General features: G+C 31.1%; 1 protein-coding gene across 3 annotated transcripts; it reads right to left on the minus strand.

Annotated features, from left to right (window-relative positions):
* Positions 1–3070: 3070 nt before the first annotated feature.
* Positions 3071–17293, minus strand: LOC133178540 (uncharacterized). 3 transcript variants are annotated; one of them, XM_061313243.1, is made up of 7 exons: positions 17134–17292; positions 12598–12663; positions 7339–7464; positions 5768–6008; positions 3776–3880; positions 3519–3630; positions 3071–3247 (listed from the first exon to the last, which is right to left on the minus strand). In XM_061313243.1, the coding sequence occupies exons 3-7, from the start codon at positions 7348–7350 to the stop codon at positions 3148–3150; spliced, it is 570 nt and encodes a 189-aa protein (XP_061169227.1). In that variant the 5' UTR covers positions 7351–7464; positions 12598–12663; positions 17134–17292; the 3' UTR covers positions 3071–3147. The 3 variants fall into 3 exon arrangements, with proteins under 3 accessions (XP_061169227.1, XP_061169226.1, XP_061169228.1); XM_061313242.1 differs by having other exon boundaries at positions 7376–7464; positions 17134–17289; XM_061313244.1 differs by lacking the exon at positions 5768–6008 and having other exon boundaries at positions 7376–7464; positions 17134–17293.
* Positions 17294–17858: the final 565 nt, after the last annotated feature.

Consider the following 17858-nt stretch of genomic DNA (forward strand, 5'->3'; position numbering starts at 1 on the left):
CACATTGGTTATTACAAAAGGTTAGCAAAACTATATATATATATATATATATATATATATATATATATATATATATATATATATATATATATATATATATATATATATATATATATATATATATATTGGAGTTATTGTCAAACACGCTTAGATTAAATGAAATCATCTATAAACATTCAGTATATTTGCATGCATTAATCTGTATCAGAATTCTAAGGTAATTTATTTCTCCTTTAATGTTTAATTTTAAATCATAAATTGATTTTTATTTTCAAAATTCAAATTACATTTTATTTGATTACATTGGCCTAAATCATATCTCACGATCTCTTACAGGAGTACAAGTATTCAAAAATGTTTAAACATCTTTGATATAATTATGTTTTCAAATATACTGTTTTTTCTCGAAAGAATCGTCGTATATGCATGTGAGTACTGCTGTAAAAATTGCAGAATTGACGTCAGAACTTACCAATAATACAACATCGACGATATCCGTGATGGACATTATGAAATCTGCGACTATATCAACAATCATTGGTGTGGAAGGTTCGAGGAGACAAATGTATTTTCCATACTTTGAGAAGCCAATATTGTTTAGTGTGATATGTCTTTCTATGTTACTGACTGTATTGTTCGTACTGTACATATTGACATGCATGTTTCAAAAGATCAAAGTACAAATTACCATAGAAACCATGGAAGGAGTTGAGGCAAGAGACAACACCGATGATATAGGGTTGTATGATATAGTACATGAGTATTGACTGATATCATTCTGTAAGGAGCTTATCGCTTGTAAAAATTAGTTGTTTTGATTCTCGGAAACAACAGAGATCGGTTTTGTTTTCTGATAAGCTATACAATAAAATCTTTGATTTTTGAAAAACAACATTATGTGAAGGTTAACTCTGCCTAAAAATCAATATTATGTGAAGGATAAGTCATATATTTTTTCAAGGAAAATACTCTTCAACTACACTACACCTTCATCACTATGAAGGATCCTTTTACCCATTCTTGCAATATCAATGTTCAAAATTTCATGCACAGCTCAATAAATATGAAATTTTGAATTCGTGAAACCAGATGAACGTTCTCATAAATTAAACACAAAACTTCTTATTTTGTGTTAAATTTGAATTTACATTTTTTTCTTTGAATTTCACGAGATCGTGCAATTGCACTAATGGGGTTCACGTAGTTATGTGATCGAGGCAGAGCAGGTAAAGTCAGGTAGCAAACGAAAAAAAAAGATTTCTTGAATCCTTGTGAAATATGCGGAGATAACTGCTTAGTTCATTTACCTTTATACACCATATGCCCTTCATTTATTATTTTCTTTTAAATACACATTGCTAGGTATCTTTATTGTTGCGCACCATGAGCTCGTCTTGATTTTACCGGAAACAAAGAGAGACAACTCAAACCATCATGATTTAATTGTATAAAAATATCAAAGTTTTTATTTGAAGCACATAAAACAGAACAAAGTGTAAACGAGTTAGAATTATAAATCTTAAATAAAAATAAAAAAAAATACTTAAAGTGAAAATATGAATGCAAGTCACTGTGAAATTAAAAAAAATCGTATTTAAAACCATGCATTTTATTGTAGACTACGCAAGTCAACCGTTATAAATTCCCACTTCCTTGAATTCTATTCCAATATAAATCTATAGCATCCAGGGACTGAGCTGAATGGAATTAGCATTACTCTCGTACATACGATGTTTATAATTTACGCGTCGTTTTCTCTGAAATTTTACGCGTTTAAATTTTACGGATCAATAAAACTCGTAAAAATGAGTAAAAATTAGCAGCACTTAAAAAATACCCGTTATACGGTAAATAAACAGATTCATTGGTCTTGTCATTAAATTCGGAAATAGATTATTTAACTCTTAAGCATTTGAGCATATATCTGTAGTCAGAAATGTAATCTATTTGTACAGGAAATTTTTTGAACGATAGTACATTTTAGTGACGTATGTTGTATAATATCTTGTGTAGTGTGAGATTACATACATGTTTATTTCGTCAACATTGACCGAACCTATATCATATTTCAATACCTGTGTATATTGTTTCACGTATTCTCTTTTTGTTCATACTAATTGTCAGACCATTATTTACGCACTGAATTGTCGACGGATTTTTCCGTTATTTCCCGATCATAACAAGGAGCACACGACGGATGTGACCGGGCGGCAGGGGATGCTCACTCCTCCATGGCACCTGATCCCACCTCTGGTGTTTTGGAGGTCTGTGTTTGCTCTGCTCCTATTATGTTTTATCTAATGGACTTTTGTAATGGACTTTTGAGCTTGAATACTGTTCGTTATCTCCATATATTTCAATGTAGAACGTTAATACTGCCATTTCAATTAGTAATGAAATGGTATACATGTGCAACTTCCGTTTACTTTCTGAAGAGTCTGCACAAACTTTTTTAAACATATATACAAAATGCACAATTTTGCATACGTATATGTGAGTTATGTTATACTTGACACTGATGATTAAACACTCTTTAAATGTATTTATCATTTGCTAGTAGAAGTGTACATGTACTGGGGAGGGGGGGGGGGGGGGCTTATTCATGTATTATCCTTGTACATGTAGTATTGACTGATTGGTAAATGTACTAAGAAAGTCAATTGATCTGATATTATTCAAATTACCCAAAGGAAGTCTGAAGATGTCAATGATCAGTTTCGTAAACACTACAGAAAAAAAAAAATCTAATAATCAATAAAATGATAAAATGCTGTAGTTTCTTGAATAAGATTGAAAGAAATTTACTTTATAAAAAATTGTCATATATTCTAAAACTAATGTTATTGAATAAAGTAAAAAGTATCCCATAGTAAAATATTTTTATCCAATATATTTAAGGACTCACCGTCTCTCTTGTTTGGTATGTCATTGCATTAACTCAGTTGGACACCTGGGATAGTTTGCATAACGGGCGAATCCCCTTATCCATAAAGCATTCTATTTTTCTTAGAAATCAACACAGATCTTTCACTTGAATTCAGTTATAAATGTCGAAAAAATAATAACACACTTAACTTTCATAATTGTTTCAAAGTGAAAATCGTTTAAAGTGTAAATATTAACAATAATGTGAACAATGCTACCAGTTTAAAGGACTGTCATAATACACAGAACGAAAACATAAAAGGAAATGTATCTACTGCTTCTGATTCTGTTTCCTTCACTCACGTCGCCAAGCGCTCCAACTCTGTGTAAAAGAGAACGAAATTGAAGAGGTAATTTCAATAGGAGCATCACATGTGGGACAAATATGGATTAATATTCTTTAATTCATTATTGTATAGAAGGAAATATTTCATATTTATTGGTTTGATAATTCACGAGGTGAAAACGTTCCATGTAATTCTAATGAAAACAAATAGTTTTCTTAATCTAATGTCCTTTGATATAATGTTTCAAGAAGTTTAAATATTCTCATAGAGCTTTGAATGTAGTGGTTTAATGAAATGAAATTATACCTAGGTTTAAATTGCTGTTCCTGCTGTTGTCGTTGCTGTTGTGTTTCTGTTTGAGTTCCTCCTTTCTCTGGTATTTTTACTTTTTTATATACTTCTTCATAGCATTCTTGGTCTGGTGATCATGAGAATTAAAAAAAAAAACTTAAAAAAAAAATTCTTGATAAACGATCTTTCCATTTTGAGTAGGAACTAGGGTTATTATGTAAGAAATTATTTACATATATTTTATAATTTTTTTTGGAAATAGTTATACATACACTTGTATGCTTCTGTCGACATGTAGTCCCTTGTACATGACTTACAGTTGGGAATATAAAATTCTTGGATTTTACCTCCCCTTGCATTGTATTCCGCACAGTGACCTAAAAAAGCAGCTTACGTTTAAGAAAATGAAAAATGAAAGTAAATGAAAGTTTAAGGGGAAGAAGGACCTTGAGCTGAAAAAATACTTGTCATTCAATTTTTTTCATATTTTGTATATTTCTTATTTAGTATGTCCCACATATCTTAAAGCAGTCATATCATTAGGTTTCTTGCCTTATCTATACAAGAACCGATGGTTTACACGTTTTGCACTGTATATAAACGGAAACTATGACGTAGATAAACTGTCATGTGACCATGTGTCCTTCGTCCCCGTAATACTTAAAATATACCTTTTATGACTAAAGATTCGTAAAAGAAAATACTTATATAATAGTGTTGTACTTTGCATGCACTATGCCTAAATAGTAGTCAGGGTTTGACACATGGTGCACGAGCCGGAGGCGAGTGCACTATGTGTCAAACCTTGACTACTATTTAGGCATAGTGCATGCAAAGTACAACACTATTGTTATTATTATGCTGACTGTTGTATAAAAACGACAATATTTTCTCCATTTCCAATGTTTCATCACCACTTACATCCATGTTAGTACACCCCTATTATGACGTCACGTTGTGCTACATGTACGTCATAATCTTTTTTCTTTAATTTTGAATGTTCCATGTACAGATAGTTTCAGAGAATTTTAGCTGAGTGAAGGGTAAAAAATTGCAAGATACTGATTTATAAAACTTATTTTGTTTATTTTTTTTCTTTTAGTGTAAAATATTTGAAACTAAGTTTATATGTATTATAATACAGTGCTATAGATAACGGCGTCTGTGGCATAATCGGTAGCGCGTCGGACTGACAATCTCGGGGTCGTGAGTTCAATCCCCGGCGTGAGCGCTGTCGGATTTTCTTCAGAAAAAGAAGCCGTGCTCTATTTCGGCATAGTATGCTTACGCTATATAAATCCTTAGACCACTATGCGAAAATAGTTGGGTATTGATTATATAGAGACAAACTGACAGGAAGCATAATAAATATTAATATTTTTGCAAAACTTTTTGCATGTTTTTTTTTAATTATATTGGTAGACTTTCGAAGTAGTCTGTCTAATTCCAAAGCGACTTGTACATTACTGTGTTCAGAATGTGTCCTTTGTTTATTCGATACTTTGATTATCTGCATTACTTCAACCATTATAAAACATCATTTTGCACAAGAACAAATTAAATAGCCAAAAAAAAAAAAAAAAAAAAAAAAAAAAAATCAAGTGGTTTTGTCGGCAAACTAATGGATTTTGTTAAATATATCCCCTGTATATTAGATAATATATAGGGACACTTGATAAAGTATTTCTTAAAAAAAAAATAAATAAAAATAATAATAAAAAAAAAAGAATCGGATGACTTTGGTATTTCCTATCATTTGTCATATATATTCTGCTAAAATATATTTTTTAAATAATTTGATGGTTGTTACAGTATTTAATGACTCAAATTTCACATCGAACTTCTCCTTAATAATTAATCGTTAATTTTATTTATAACCCTATGTTTGTTTGTTGTTGTTGGTTTTTTTTTTCCCCTTTTTTTCATGACGGTGCACCTGTCTCTTTCGACGATGAAAACATTAAATTTTAGCTCATCTCTTATTAACATTGACTTATAATGATAAGTATTCAACGAGGACACCTTATTTAATATTATGTACTCTACAACTTGTAATAAATCTCCTCATATTATACCAACAACCAGACAAAACCTTAAAAATACGAGTACTAGTTTTAGTTAATGTTTTATATTTAAATGTTTTTCCATAAATATGACATAAATAGGTCTAGACATTATCCGTTTAATGTTTGAGATGTTTCCTTTAGAACGATTTAAGGATTTTATGATAAACAGTCTCAGTAAAAAATAGTAAAAACGGATACCTGAACGGATACGTGTAGATGGAGCACATACCGCCACCGTTATATTTTGCCAAGGATTAATAAGACAATGATATTCTAATGTTCTTGTACATTTCCCTTCATACTGCAGACAATTAAACTTCTCTGCAGCCTCGTTCCAGGATTCTTTATCTGATGGACACGAATCCACGACTTCTCTTGTTAATTTGGATATGCCACAAAATTCAGAGTCTAGGGGAGATACAGCCGTTGTGTATGTTACCTGAAATATGCATTCAAAATGTGAACTACTATCAGGAGAGAATAATAGTTAGAGAACGGTCCGAATTTATCTTCCTTAGATGAACAAATTATCTACAAAACAGGTAATAAATATGAATATTCAATTCATCAATCATATATAATATACACTTATACAATATATTAAGGAAATATGTGTGATTTATTTAGCATGAAATACGGACATAAGCAAACTTTAAAGGAGAGATCAGGTGCCATGAAGGAGCATATTTAACATCACCTGTCGACCGGTGAGACCTGCCTTGTGCTCTTTTTCGTGATCAGGAAAACGGAGAAGTCCGTTGCCAATTATGTATGAAAATTATAACCTAGCATTTTTTTTTATGAAACATTGGTCTTAACGACAATATATATTTTGAAACAGGGTCTTTGTATCGACAATAGAAACGTATAGGTAGGACGTTCGCTTTGTGATCGGGAGGTCTATATTCGACTTTCGATCCTGGCGCCTCTTCAAACTGAGACGTATCACATACTAGGTAGTGATTTTTTTTCCTTTACAAAGCATTAAGTATTTGTAGTGGAAGTCATGCGTGTTTGGATATGATAAGAAAAACGTAAGTCCAGTGTCACGGTAGGCGTTGGTATAATATATAAAAACTCTCACTGTTCAATGACCGTAACTGCCAAGTATAGGTCTAAAATTAAAGCCCTCATCGGTTTTGGTAATTTCTAGTATAAGTAACAAATTCTCGAACGGGGCACAAAACATGAATTATCAATTTATAATGGAATTTGCGAAATGTTGATTTCAAATAATGTTGTAGAATGTGTTTTGATATAAACAGGAAGCTTTTAAAAAAAATATTTCTTTAATTATATCAAGACCAATTCAATATGATTAACATGGATACAAATCATAAAAATCTTAGAAATTAGAAACAAATACATCTATTTAATCTCATTTTCTAATACCATTTCCACTTGATTTTAAAAATCTAAGATAAAATGTAGGAAGGAAAAACGATTTTTAACATGAATACATGTACGTCATAGCCCCTCATGCGACTGTCTCTATTTGCTAATTAAACAGACTGCCTGTGTGAAAATATCCTAAATCAAAGTTTAAATAAACTTAAAATTGGCTAATTCGGGAGATCTTGAAGAGTAACACAATTTTTAATTGAAGTTCTTAAACTGTTTTTGTGTGTACAGTTTGTACGCGTTCGGTGAGTTCCTCTTAACTTACATCCATGTGACAATGGTATAGCTTTTATGCTTAAGGTGCATAATTTACAACCCCACCCCCCCCCCCACCCCAAAAAAAAATAAAAGTGATTATTTACTCATACCCAATAATTCATTATAATTTATTCTTTTACTACTGACCGCAAACTGTATAAATAATACGGTAAGGAATATTGATATTAGATCGTCCATTTCCATGCCGAATCATTCCTAGTTCCAGGCTTTCTTTTCTGAAATAAAAATGAAAACATATACAATGCATATGGGTACATACCTCTAATTATTTTCAGAATCGGTAGGGGAAGAAAGTAGTCCACTTAAACGAAATAATTCCTTAACTTTCAAGCAGTATACAAAATAAGTAGGTCATCTGATTTAAAGATGCATGATATATATGAAAGAAGAGATAATTCCACGTTCAAAACCATTTTTATGTTTGTGTTATCTTTGAAAGGAAAGGAATTGAATTGTTTGTAATGTGCATGACCTGACCTTGGGAATTACCCTAGTTTTACTTTCATTTTCAGATGCTTTTGCGAACATTTGCATTTTGCTAGAAAACGAATCTGACATGCCACCACGCGATTTTAACCAGTGAGGGAAAATTTGACGAGCTTTCATTTGAGGGGTGTCCCATCCTTCAATGAAAATTAGGGGAGGAGCTGTGTGAGAAAACGTTAACATTGTCGCCTTTGGGAATTGTATTAGTGGACTGTACCCATATACGAGTGATGATAGATTTTAGAAACAGTTCCAGTCAAAGAATAAAGAATTTGTAAAGGTGATACTGTCACAAATTACTGTTTTAGGTGCAATCCTATATCAAAGTTTGATATATAGATATTTAGTCATGGGTGTAAAGCAAACACTTATTTATATGCATTGTGGTATTACATTCTGACTATATCATTATTCGCTATTCCTGCACTTAAAATAACCAAAAATCACCCAAAAGGCTTTATCTAGAATCATTATCCATACAACATGTTAAATTATCAATACAACATGTGAAAAGTAACAGGCATTCTTGAGAAATGAAAAGTGCCCCAAATAGCATTTCATAGCCAAGTGAACGAACTCTGGTAAGAAAAAAAAAAATGAAAATTTGCTTAATCAAAGGATAGCCATGTCACAATTTTGGAAAAGGAACTCTCTATACGTACAACTTCCAAACATCATTGGTATTGTACAACTCTAGTGGCAACTTCATGCATTCATATAACTCGATGTCGGATACAGCGACTTAAAATTTCACAGCATAAAGCTAAGTGTTTGACCTTTGTTACAGAACACAATTAAGATATAAAATCATATGTAGGTCTGACACATACGATGAGAAGTGATTACCAACCTGTCCAATTTTATTTGTATCGTTCAGTAAACCCAGAAAAAATTTAATGTTTATCCCCTCGAATGCATTATCTATTAATCAGAAAGAGCTGTATAACCTCTTTGTACTTGTATTTTGATTTCACTTACTAAAGTAGCAAGTGGCACTTATTCAAACAGTGTATCTAATTACAGGTAGTAATGACAGTAGTAAACAAGTTAACTTGCGCTAAGTTTTATGATCTACAACATGGAACTAGTTAATGACATCTGATATCTGGGTAATTCTAAGTAATGCTTCTTTAAATTTTTCATAGAGATAAGCTTATGTTTTTATCAATTGATTGGATCTTCAAACCTTTTCTTTTTTTGCATAACGAAACTTAAGAAATGCATTAAAATACGCGTAAGCTTTAGCTGTTTGAATCTTGACCTCTCAGAGAATTGCGTGCATTAATTAAAACTTATGACTTGTGTTTTACATATTCAGATCTTTCAAAATGACATTGACATTCAAACTTAAATTTATAAAGGGGACCACTCAAGCATATACCTTCGGTATTTCACAAGCATTTTATCTGCATTCTTTGTAAAATATAATTTTATCCCTCATTCTTTTGATTGCATGGACTAATGTAGATCAGATATGCATTTTACAGCAAATTAGAATTAATCTTTGAATATTCTTAATTCTATACACCCACACTTGAAACAACAGAAAGAGGGTTGCAATCATTAACAAGATCTTCAGACGTCCTACTTCGTTTGACCTATCGTTAACAACGTTTAACTCATATTGATATAGAAATCTAAAACAACTCTGCATTACTTTTTAAGTCAATGCATAATGATAAAGACCGCAAATTCTGCGCAAATTAAAACAACCTGAATTCATATACAAGATGTAAGGGGTTTGTAATGGTTCTAAAAATATCAAATGCACTTACCTGTACCTTTTTGTCACAACATTTATTTAAATTTTGAAAGAAAATAGAGAAATAGGTCAAGGAAATAATCTACACTATAAATATCGCGTATCACATGGGCAAGGTAACTTTTATATAGAATGTAAAGCACATTATGGCAAATAGTAGCGAAGAGGTCTACTGGCTAAGTATTGTTTCTAAATTTTTGGCCCGCATTTAAGTAAACTATTTTGATTTCTTTTTAACCCAAAGTTATTTTGTTTTGAAATTATTGATAATTACTTGCATACTTACCAATATTTATCACGAATAAGTGAAATTAGAATGGCAAATTCATAAATGTACACAAATTAAAAATAACCAGAAATTTCTGACACACTTGTTAATTTAAGCGCAATAATAAAAAAGTTCCCAAAAGCTAAAAACAAGCATAATTGACATTAAAGAAACACAAAACTTGTCCTTTATCAATTAAGTTTCAAAAATACAATTCATGAAATTTTCCTGAACCTCAATGAGTAAATAAATTTCTATTCTGAATTTCAGAATATTTAAGAACTTTAAATTCTTTCATATATCTTTTTAACATCGTATTTATCTTTTATTTTATTTGTTTATTTATTTATTTATTTACTTATTATTTAGATTGTTTTAGCTCATCTAAGCCTCTTTAGATACATGTAGTGTGGATTCAAGTTTGTTTAAATTATGACCCATGAGGGTACGGTTGGGCCACAATGAAAGAGGAAAGTTTTATGATTAAATTAATTGGAAAATAACCTTTAAAAAATATTTTTATCAAGTACAGGAAAACCATGATTAGTCCTATCTAAATAAAAGCATCCTCAGATTAGTAGATTCCAATTTTAAAAAGTCATGACAACCGTGGTTAGGGATGGTCCATAATGGGTGATCATAGTTTTACATACATGTAGACATTTTTCTGACATCAGAGAACTTATTCGTACAAGGCGGAAACAGACGAAAATGTTCTTGTTTCCTAACATTCAGAAAAGATAAAAAGTGTCAAAATCTAAACAAAATCTATCTCACTTCCTGAAACTGTATCGGCTTTGCTTGCAGTATAATCAGGAAATTGTGAAAGGAAGGAAATCTACACATATAGTATTAACTTATGCTGACTTAAGTGAATTTGGAAAAGCGGATAACACGAACTCACTATAAAGACTCATCAGAGGATATGGTGTCACGTATTGCTGGTTTCTCAGCAAAATTGTAAGCTCCATGTATTAAAAGAGAGGTTTTTACAAAAGTTACATCAACTCGTTTTTCGCCTAAGACTTCCTTTCTGCCGTCAGACATTTGCAGATGAAATTGAGAAAAAGAAAATCCCAAAGGTGCTCTTTATTCTGGCAAATATTGAGAAATTCTCCTCAAATATCTGTGGATTTGTCATCATTCACTCAAATACCATCGAAACAATCTATGTCTAATTGATGCTTTGAATGCAATTTTCAGTCTTTCAGATACTGAGATAAAATTGCCTTTTTGTTACCCTAAACTTTTCAACACGAAAAGAGCTAGGTTCACATACAATTTATCATTGAGTCAAATGCTGACTGATGTTTTTCATACTAATTGTCATGCCATTATTTACACAGTGAATTGTCGACGGATTTTTCCGTTATTTCCCGATCATGACAAGGAGCACACGGCGGGTGTGACCGGTCGGCAGGGGATGCTCACTCCTCCATGGCACCTGATCCCACCTCTGATGTTTAGAGGTCCGTGTTTGCTCTGCTCCCATTTTGTAATGGATAATGGACTTTTGAGCTTGAATACTGTTCGTTATCTCCATATATTTCATTACTCCATAAAATGGCCCTGTCCATATACAGTACCAATTAACTGACAAAGTCCCGATGTCCATTTCAAACATCAATATAAAGTAGAAACTTAGTGCTTTCATTTGCTGTAAAAAAAGTTTCCTCTTTGAGTCCATATATTGAAAAACCTGCTTTGTGAAACTGTAACGACCTTGAATTTTGAAGAAAATGGGTGTATTTGAGCACCTTCTGCAAAGGATTAAAATATGAGCCCACCTCCCGATCAACAAAAAAAAAAAAAAAAAGAGAGAAATATAATAATAAAACATGGATTATAATCTTCTGAAACAGTACTTTCATTATATAATTCAACATTTTAGATCAGAGGTTTGAATCAATGCAAAATGTTGGAAAACAGTTTTAAAATATGGCCGTTTCTGAAGAAATTTTCAGGAGTGATGGTAAATGACGCAATTCATGACGACATAACACATGAACTAACAAGAAGATAACATCACTTGATAGATATGCAGTCACTAAGGGTCCAAGTAAAATATACATGCAATGCATTTTCAACTTAAACTGAGCATTTTTGATTTGTCAGAAATTCACAGAGTCAAAAAAGGTCATAAGTGAACCTTGTTCTTTTCGAAAGAAAATTGTGTTTTTGATAGCATGGGACTATTTAGCCAATGAATCATTTAATATAAAATCCAATGAAAATACAATTATATGTGCGAAAATGCACTTCGGAAAAGAGCCTCATGCTACACATTTTCATTCAGAGAACAGTTTCTCTCAATAAGAAGGGAAATGATATTTGAAATATAATGAAAACCATTATTTTCCTTTACCTGGGTTCAATTGTGCTCTGTGTAGAAGATATGTGATTCAGACTTGAAGTGACACATAGTAAATTTTGTCATCTTAGTTCAAATTTATATATACAGACTTTTTTGTCTCTGACATTGTTACCCTAAAGGATCTTAAGGCTACTTCTTCTGACCACCTGAAACATCTCCGGGATTTAATTAAGGTTAAATAATACTCACCAGAATTTGCCCACAAGTAAGTTAACACATTGCAGACATTAGCCGTTGACTTTTGAATAACAAGATACAGGCTTGCTTACAACGTAATATTTACCTCTGATGCGAAGTTTAGATATGCATATCTTACAAATTCATAACAGTTTTCCAAACTAATAAAAACTTTAACCTTTGCTTTTATTCTTTCATTCTAAATCAAATAGATGTTTCTACATCACTGCAAATTATAAAAATGGACAGAATAAATGCTTGGATGTACATTTATATCTTACCTTTTTTCCATAAAATCTGTTTTGTAACTTTAGTGAATTGTTAGTCGCATCCTATCAAAGTGATTCCTGCAAAATAATGGAACAGAATGGAAAAAAGAAGAATCAATTTTAAGAATATGCAGTCGAGTCATCTATTTTGCGATGTTTCCACCTTTGGTTTTGTCCTTGGATGTTCTCCTAAAACTTTGACAATATTATTGAAACCTTTCACAGAAATAATCACTATTCGTAGTTTTGAAAATATCTTTTAAAGTTTTCACCAACGTAGAGAAAAAAAAAATAATTTAAGAAATGTTGCTGTCACGTTGCCATTGTATGCTCCCAGTAGTTTCATTTAAAGAAAATACTTTTCCACTCTTACCACAACATATTTTTGTTATTTAAAAATTTAGGTGATTTTTATGTGGCGATGACTATCAAAAAATTGAAAATATTTGTATTAGCATTTTTTTTAAATGAGTGGTCAAAAAATGTTTTGTAAACGTTTATGTTTCATTTGTTTTTAAAGTTGTGAATTATTAAATTTCTTTATCTTCCTAATTTCTTTTTTTCCCGTAATAGTCCTAGGGTACGTAAAGGCCCGTCTATGAAGCTTTTCTGTATTATCAGTTTCTTGATATGATTAAGAATCGAAGAAATTAAATATCCTAGGCCTTAAACACTAAAACCTATTCATTATATTTTCATTTTTGCAGTTTACGGGGACGCTGCTTGAGTAATACACACAAGTACTTAGTGTAAAACATCTCTACTGATGTAGAAGAGACGAAAAACCTTCCCGTTTCCACAGCAATGAGTTTTCTGTAAATAAAAAGGATTGTATATATGCTGTGGGTGCAGTTCTATTTATCTTTTTCAAATAAAGGGAAAAAAATGTAATATTTATCAACCCCCATCTCTCTCTATCTTTTTTCTCTAACTGTTAGGAAAATAAGGGTTTTTTTTTTTTTTTTTGATAAAATAACCTGGACCTTCACAAAAAAGACCTTCATCATAAAGTTTTCAAATTGCTATGGCTTCATACTAAGTAAAAAATGATGGTTAATTAACAAGTCTCTCCTGAAGATCAACCCCTCCCCCCATTGAAACAGGGAGGTAAATAAGCAAGATAAAGAATTTACAATTAATAGGGAGATCTTATGAGTTTCGTTTATAAAATCCAGTTCCGCTGATAAGATCTGATATTATATCAGCATTCAATCTTCGTCTGTTTTGTCTATAGAAATTATAATTATTATATTAAAAATAAATTTATCTTTAAAAGTTAGTGATTGTCAGCTATATTCAATAGCAATTCCCATTTTCTGTTGAATGTATTACTTGCATATAAATAATGTCATTTAATGATACTGAGAATTATTTAAATTTAATAACCATCGTTATTATTCATTGAAAATCCACGGATCTGCTCCCGCAGTCGCATGGAAACCTCATCACTATTGAACAAAGATTTAGCAGGCCGAAAGTGTTCATGATTCTCCTTAACTAAGAAAGTTTACACACATTTTAAAATTTCATAAAAAATATCAACACCCGTCCAATGCAGAAATGTCCGATTTGAAAAGGAAAATTTAGGTATTATGGCTTCAGCCATGTTTTGATGTGAACCTTGTTTACTTTCGCTTCGCGTAGCTTTGGTTCGACAAAAACCAGCAATTTTTCGTTTGTGTGTGAAAGGAAGGGTGGTCTACAAATACTCAACTTCTTTAGGCATTGACGATAATTATACATGTAGCTTATGTTTCAGTGCGGGGTGATATATGCTGTTGCTTGCAATAGCAGACTTTCTAGTTATTATGTTCCTTAAACGACGTTGGAGAACATATTTTTTTTACTGCAGTTTCTTATTAAAATCTTTCGTCTTCAGCGGAAGACCTTACTGTTATTCTTACTGTTATTCTAAGGTTTCTTTTCAACTATTTTTACGTTTTTTTTTTCAATAAAGTTTATATTTTAAAATTGATATATTTTATAAAACTACCGATACACACCAATATCTAAACTTCACCTCGTGTCATCCTACTCACACTAAGAGGAATATCCCTTACAGCTTAGCCAGAAGAATTTGTACAATTTTGAAAAATACAGAAACTAGAAATCGAAGGTTGACAGAGCTAAAACATTTCTTCTTGCACAACATTATCCAGAAAATCTTATTCTTTCTGCCATAGATGAATCCAAGAAAGTCCCGCAACATATTTTAAGAAAGACTAGAAAAAAGGACATAGATCCCTTCTAAATCCCTTTTGTGACAACATATAATCCAAAACATATTAATAATATATTTCAATAGGCGAAAAAGAACAATTTATTAACGAGATAGTGATCTTCATCAACTTATACAGAAATCGGACTTGATGAAGTGCGATTTACATACTTAAACTAATTAATTATCTTTTTATTAATAATTATTATTAATTAATTACGATCATGTAGTAAATCGTAAATCGTACCAGAGTACACCCGACAGACCGGACTCAATTCATAGCACTCCGGATTTCTTTCTTCACAACTGTTTAAAAACTTCAAATTAAAAATGTAACACTGTAAATATTTAGTGTTTATTAGTTTAGTAGTAGTGCTAGTTGTTTTTGTTTCTCTGTTTCCTTTGTTTTTAATGACTTCTTTATATATATATATATATATATATATATATATATATATATATATATATATATATATATATATATGGCGTACTTCACCAAGCGGCTAAACATCCGGCGAAGGTTGGAAACCATCTGATGACGATCGGAACTTACAGGCCAGGACCAAGTGTGAAATTGCATAGTGATGGGCATGTATAAGAGTGCCAAGCTTACATATATATGTATTTAATTGTATGTACATCTGTATAAATCTTGTTACTAATGATTAGAATTTTTTTTTTCTTTTACAGATCAAGTTCAGATATCTGGTATGAAGATCTGTTTACTTTTAGTTTCACATTATTATCGTTACATAAATTTGTAAGTATTCATACAATTATCATCTCTGTAGCAATTTTAAAGAGAATAGTCTATTGTCAGATCACAATAACATCACTGATACGAGGTCATATAATCACTTTGACCTCAAATCTTCTAATCCTCTGATCTGAACGTTAGCCCTTAACTCTGCATTCAATTGATGGGATTTTTAATAAATCGTTAAATATTGTCTATTTTTTTTTTTTTTAAATCACAGTCGTATGTTAACTGCATCACAATTGAGTATAAGTTCTTGTATTTTATTTCATAATATTTCATTTCACAGGCTACGTGGGAATAATAAAGTTATTTCAATATTTATCTCGCATTTATCTGGGAATAAAAAAAAAAAAGAAAATTGTAATATTTTGCAGCAAAACATTTAGCACAGACCTTAAATGACAATAGAAGTGAATAAACCAAGGATTAGTGAAAGTGTTTAAAAAGCAGGTCAAGACTGCAATAAAAATATGAAGACTTTGTTAATCACTATATGTATAAGAATTATAACAAACCTCATAAAGGTTGCACCTTTCGATTAGATATGCTATTTGTTGTCCGCTTTTGTGTTCACACAAGTGCACGGAAGTAAATTGTGATATCAAGACACAGCAATTACAACAGTTTCCTTCTGGCATGGGTGATTGATATTGCTTATGAAGGATAGTTTCCTTTTTATTTAAACAGCAACGTTATCGGCATTACGTAACATTTTGCTAGGGAAACATTACTATGGACAAGCTAACCCTACATCCTTGAACATAAGTTTTCTTAAGAAATCAATAGACTTGTTATTTTTTAAAACCATTTTTACCGGAATTTCCGTACTAAATTCCAAAAAAATATCTTTGAAATAGTGACTATGGCAGGCAGGGGAAGTTGATGTTTCAGGGTCATCAACAACCTCGTTTAACGTTAGCATTCCATAACTTCTATGGTCATTATAATGATCTTGTTTGCAAAAATAACATATCAATGGCTTGTATTTTAAATGACATATTTAATACCAATTGTAAGGTCTTTGTTTTTATATGTCATTTGACTACTAAGGAATTTCTGTCTACCTGATCGATACTTATGGCTCAAGGCGGGTGTGACCGGTCGACAGGGAATGCTTACTCTTCCTAACTATTTAGGTATACCCTATTCTACCACTGAAAATTCCAGTGGTCCGTGAATTATGCTCTATTCCCAGATCTGTATGTCTGTAGTGTTTTTTTTGTTTTTTTTGTTTTTTTGTTTTTCGTTTTTTGTTTTTTTTTTTTTTTTTTAGATCGATCAATGTTCATTATTTTTTTTTATATATAATTCATGTGAGAAATACCAGTAGTATTTACACAAAAAAACTTGGTTTTTGTTATATTTTCAATTTTTACTTAATTTTTATAACAGAAATGAATTAATTAAACATGACTTACAACGATTTGCTATTAATATTGATATTTTGATTCATAAGAACTTTATACTTTTCTTGTATTTAAAAAAAAAAAACCTAATTATTCTAATAAAAAGACTTTTAATTTCGAATTAAAACTAATTTTTGATGAGCTTAAGATTACATTTTACTCACCCTTTTTCCTCGAAAAATCGAAACAACACCAGATCTTTTAGAAATCCTATTAAATGTAGAGGGAAGAAAACATAAGGAGTAAATGCACCACTGCGCTGACAGAGATTTTGGCGTAAGCAGCACAACATATGTATAAGATGGAATGCTTGTTATATAAAACTGCTGTTATCTACTCCTTCCCCGAAAATATCAGAATGTACTGATAACATGCTGTTCACATAAGGACCTTTATATTCATTCCGCGTTACATTGCAACATGTTTTTCCATTTCACATAATTTAAACTGTACTGCGTTTTGATTTAAGCACTAGCATCGCAAAAATCATATTTATTTACCATATACATGAATCTTTATATAAAAATCTATTAAAAAATTACTCTGACTAATCATGAAGATTTTTTACTTTATTTTTTTTTAGTTCACAAATTTGAACTCTCCTATTAATTAAGATACGAATGCTCTTTTTTTCTTTTCAAGCTACCAATGATGATTAGCTCTAGACAACATCAACAGTTACTATTACATACAGTTTTGTCCACTGCTTGAAAAAACACCTTTACAAAACTTTACTTGCAAAGTAAATCTCATTAAAGGTGCTCCAAAAAGCAAGGTCATCTTTGTATTAACTTTACAAAAAGTAAAGCTGAAAAGGTAACCTTTACTTACACGAAAAGGTAATTAAATTTAACCTTTCACCTTTTTTTAATGCTGCTTTAAAGTTTAT

Source organism: Saccostrea echinata, unplaced genomic scaffold (genome assembly GCF_033153115.1).
Source record: "Saccostrea echinata isolate AGI-Se365-2 ecotype Australia unplaced genomic scaffold, CSIRO_AGI_Sech_v1 ptg000003l, whole genome shotgun sequence".
Lineage (NCBI taxonomy): Eukaryota > Metazoa > Mollusca > Bivalvia > Ostreida > Ostreidae > Saccostrea > Saccostrea echinata.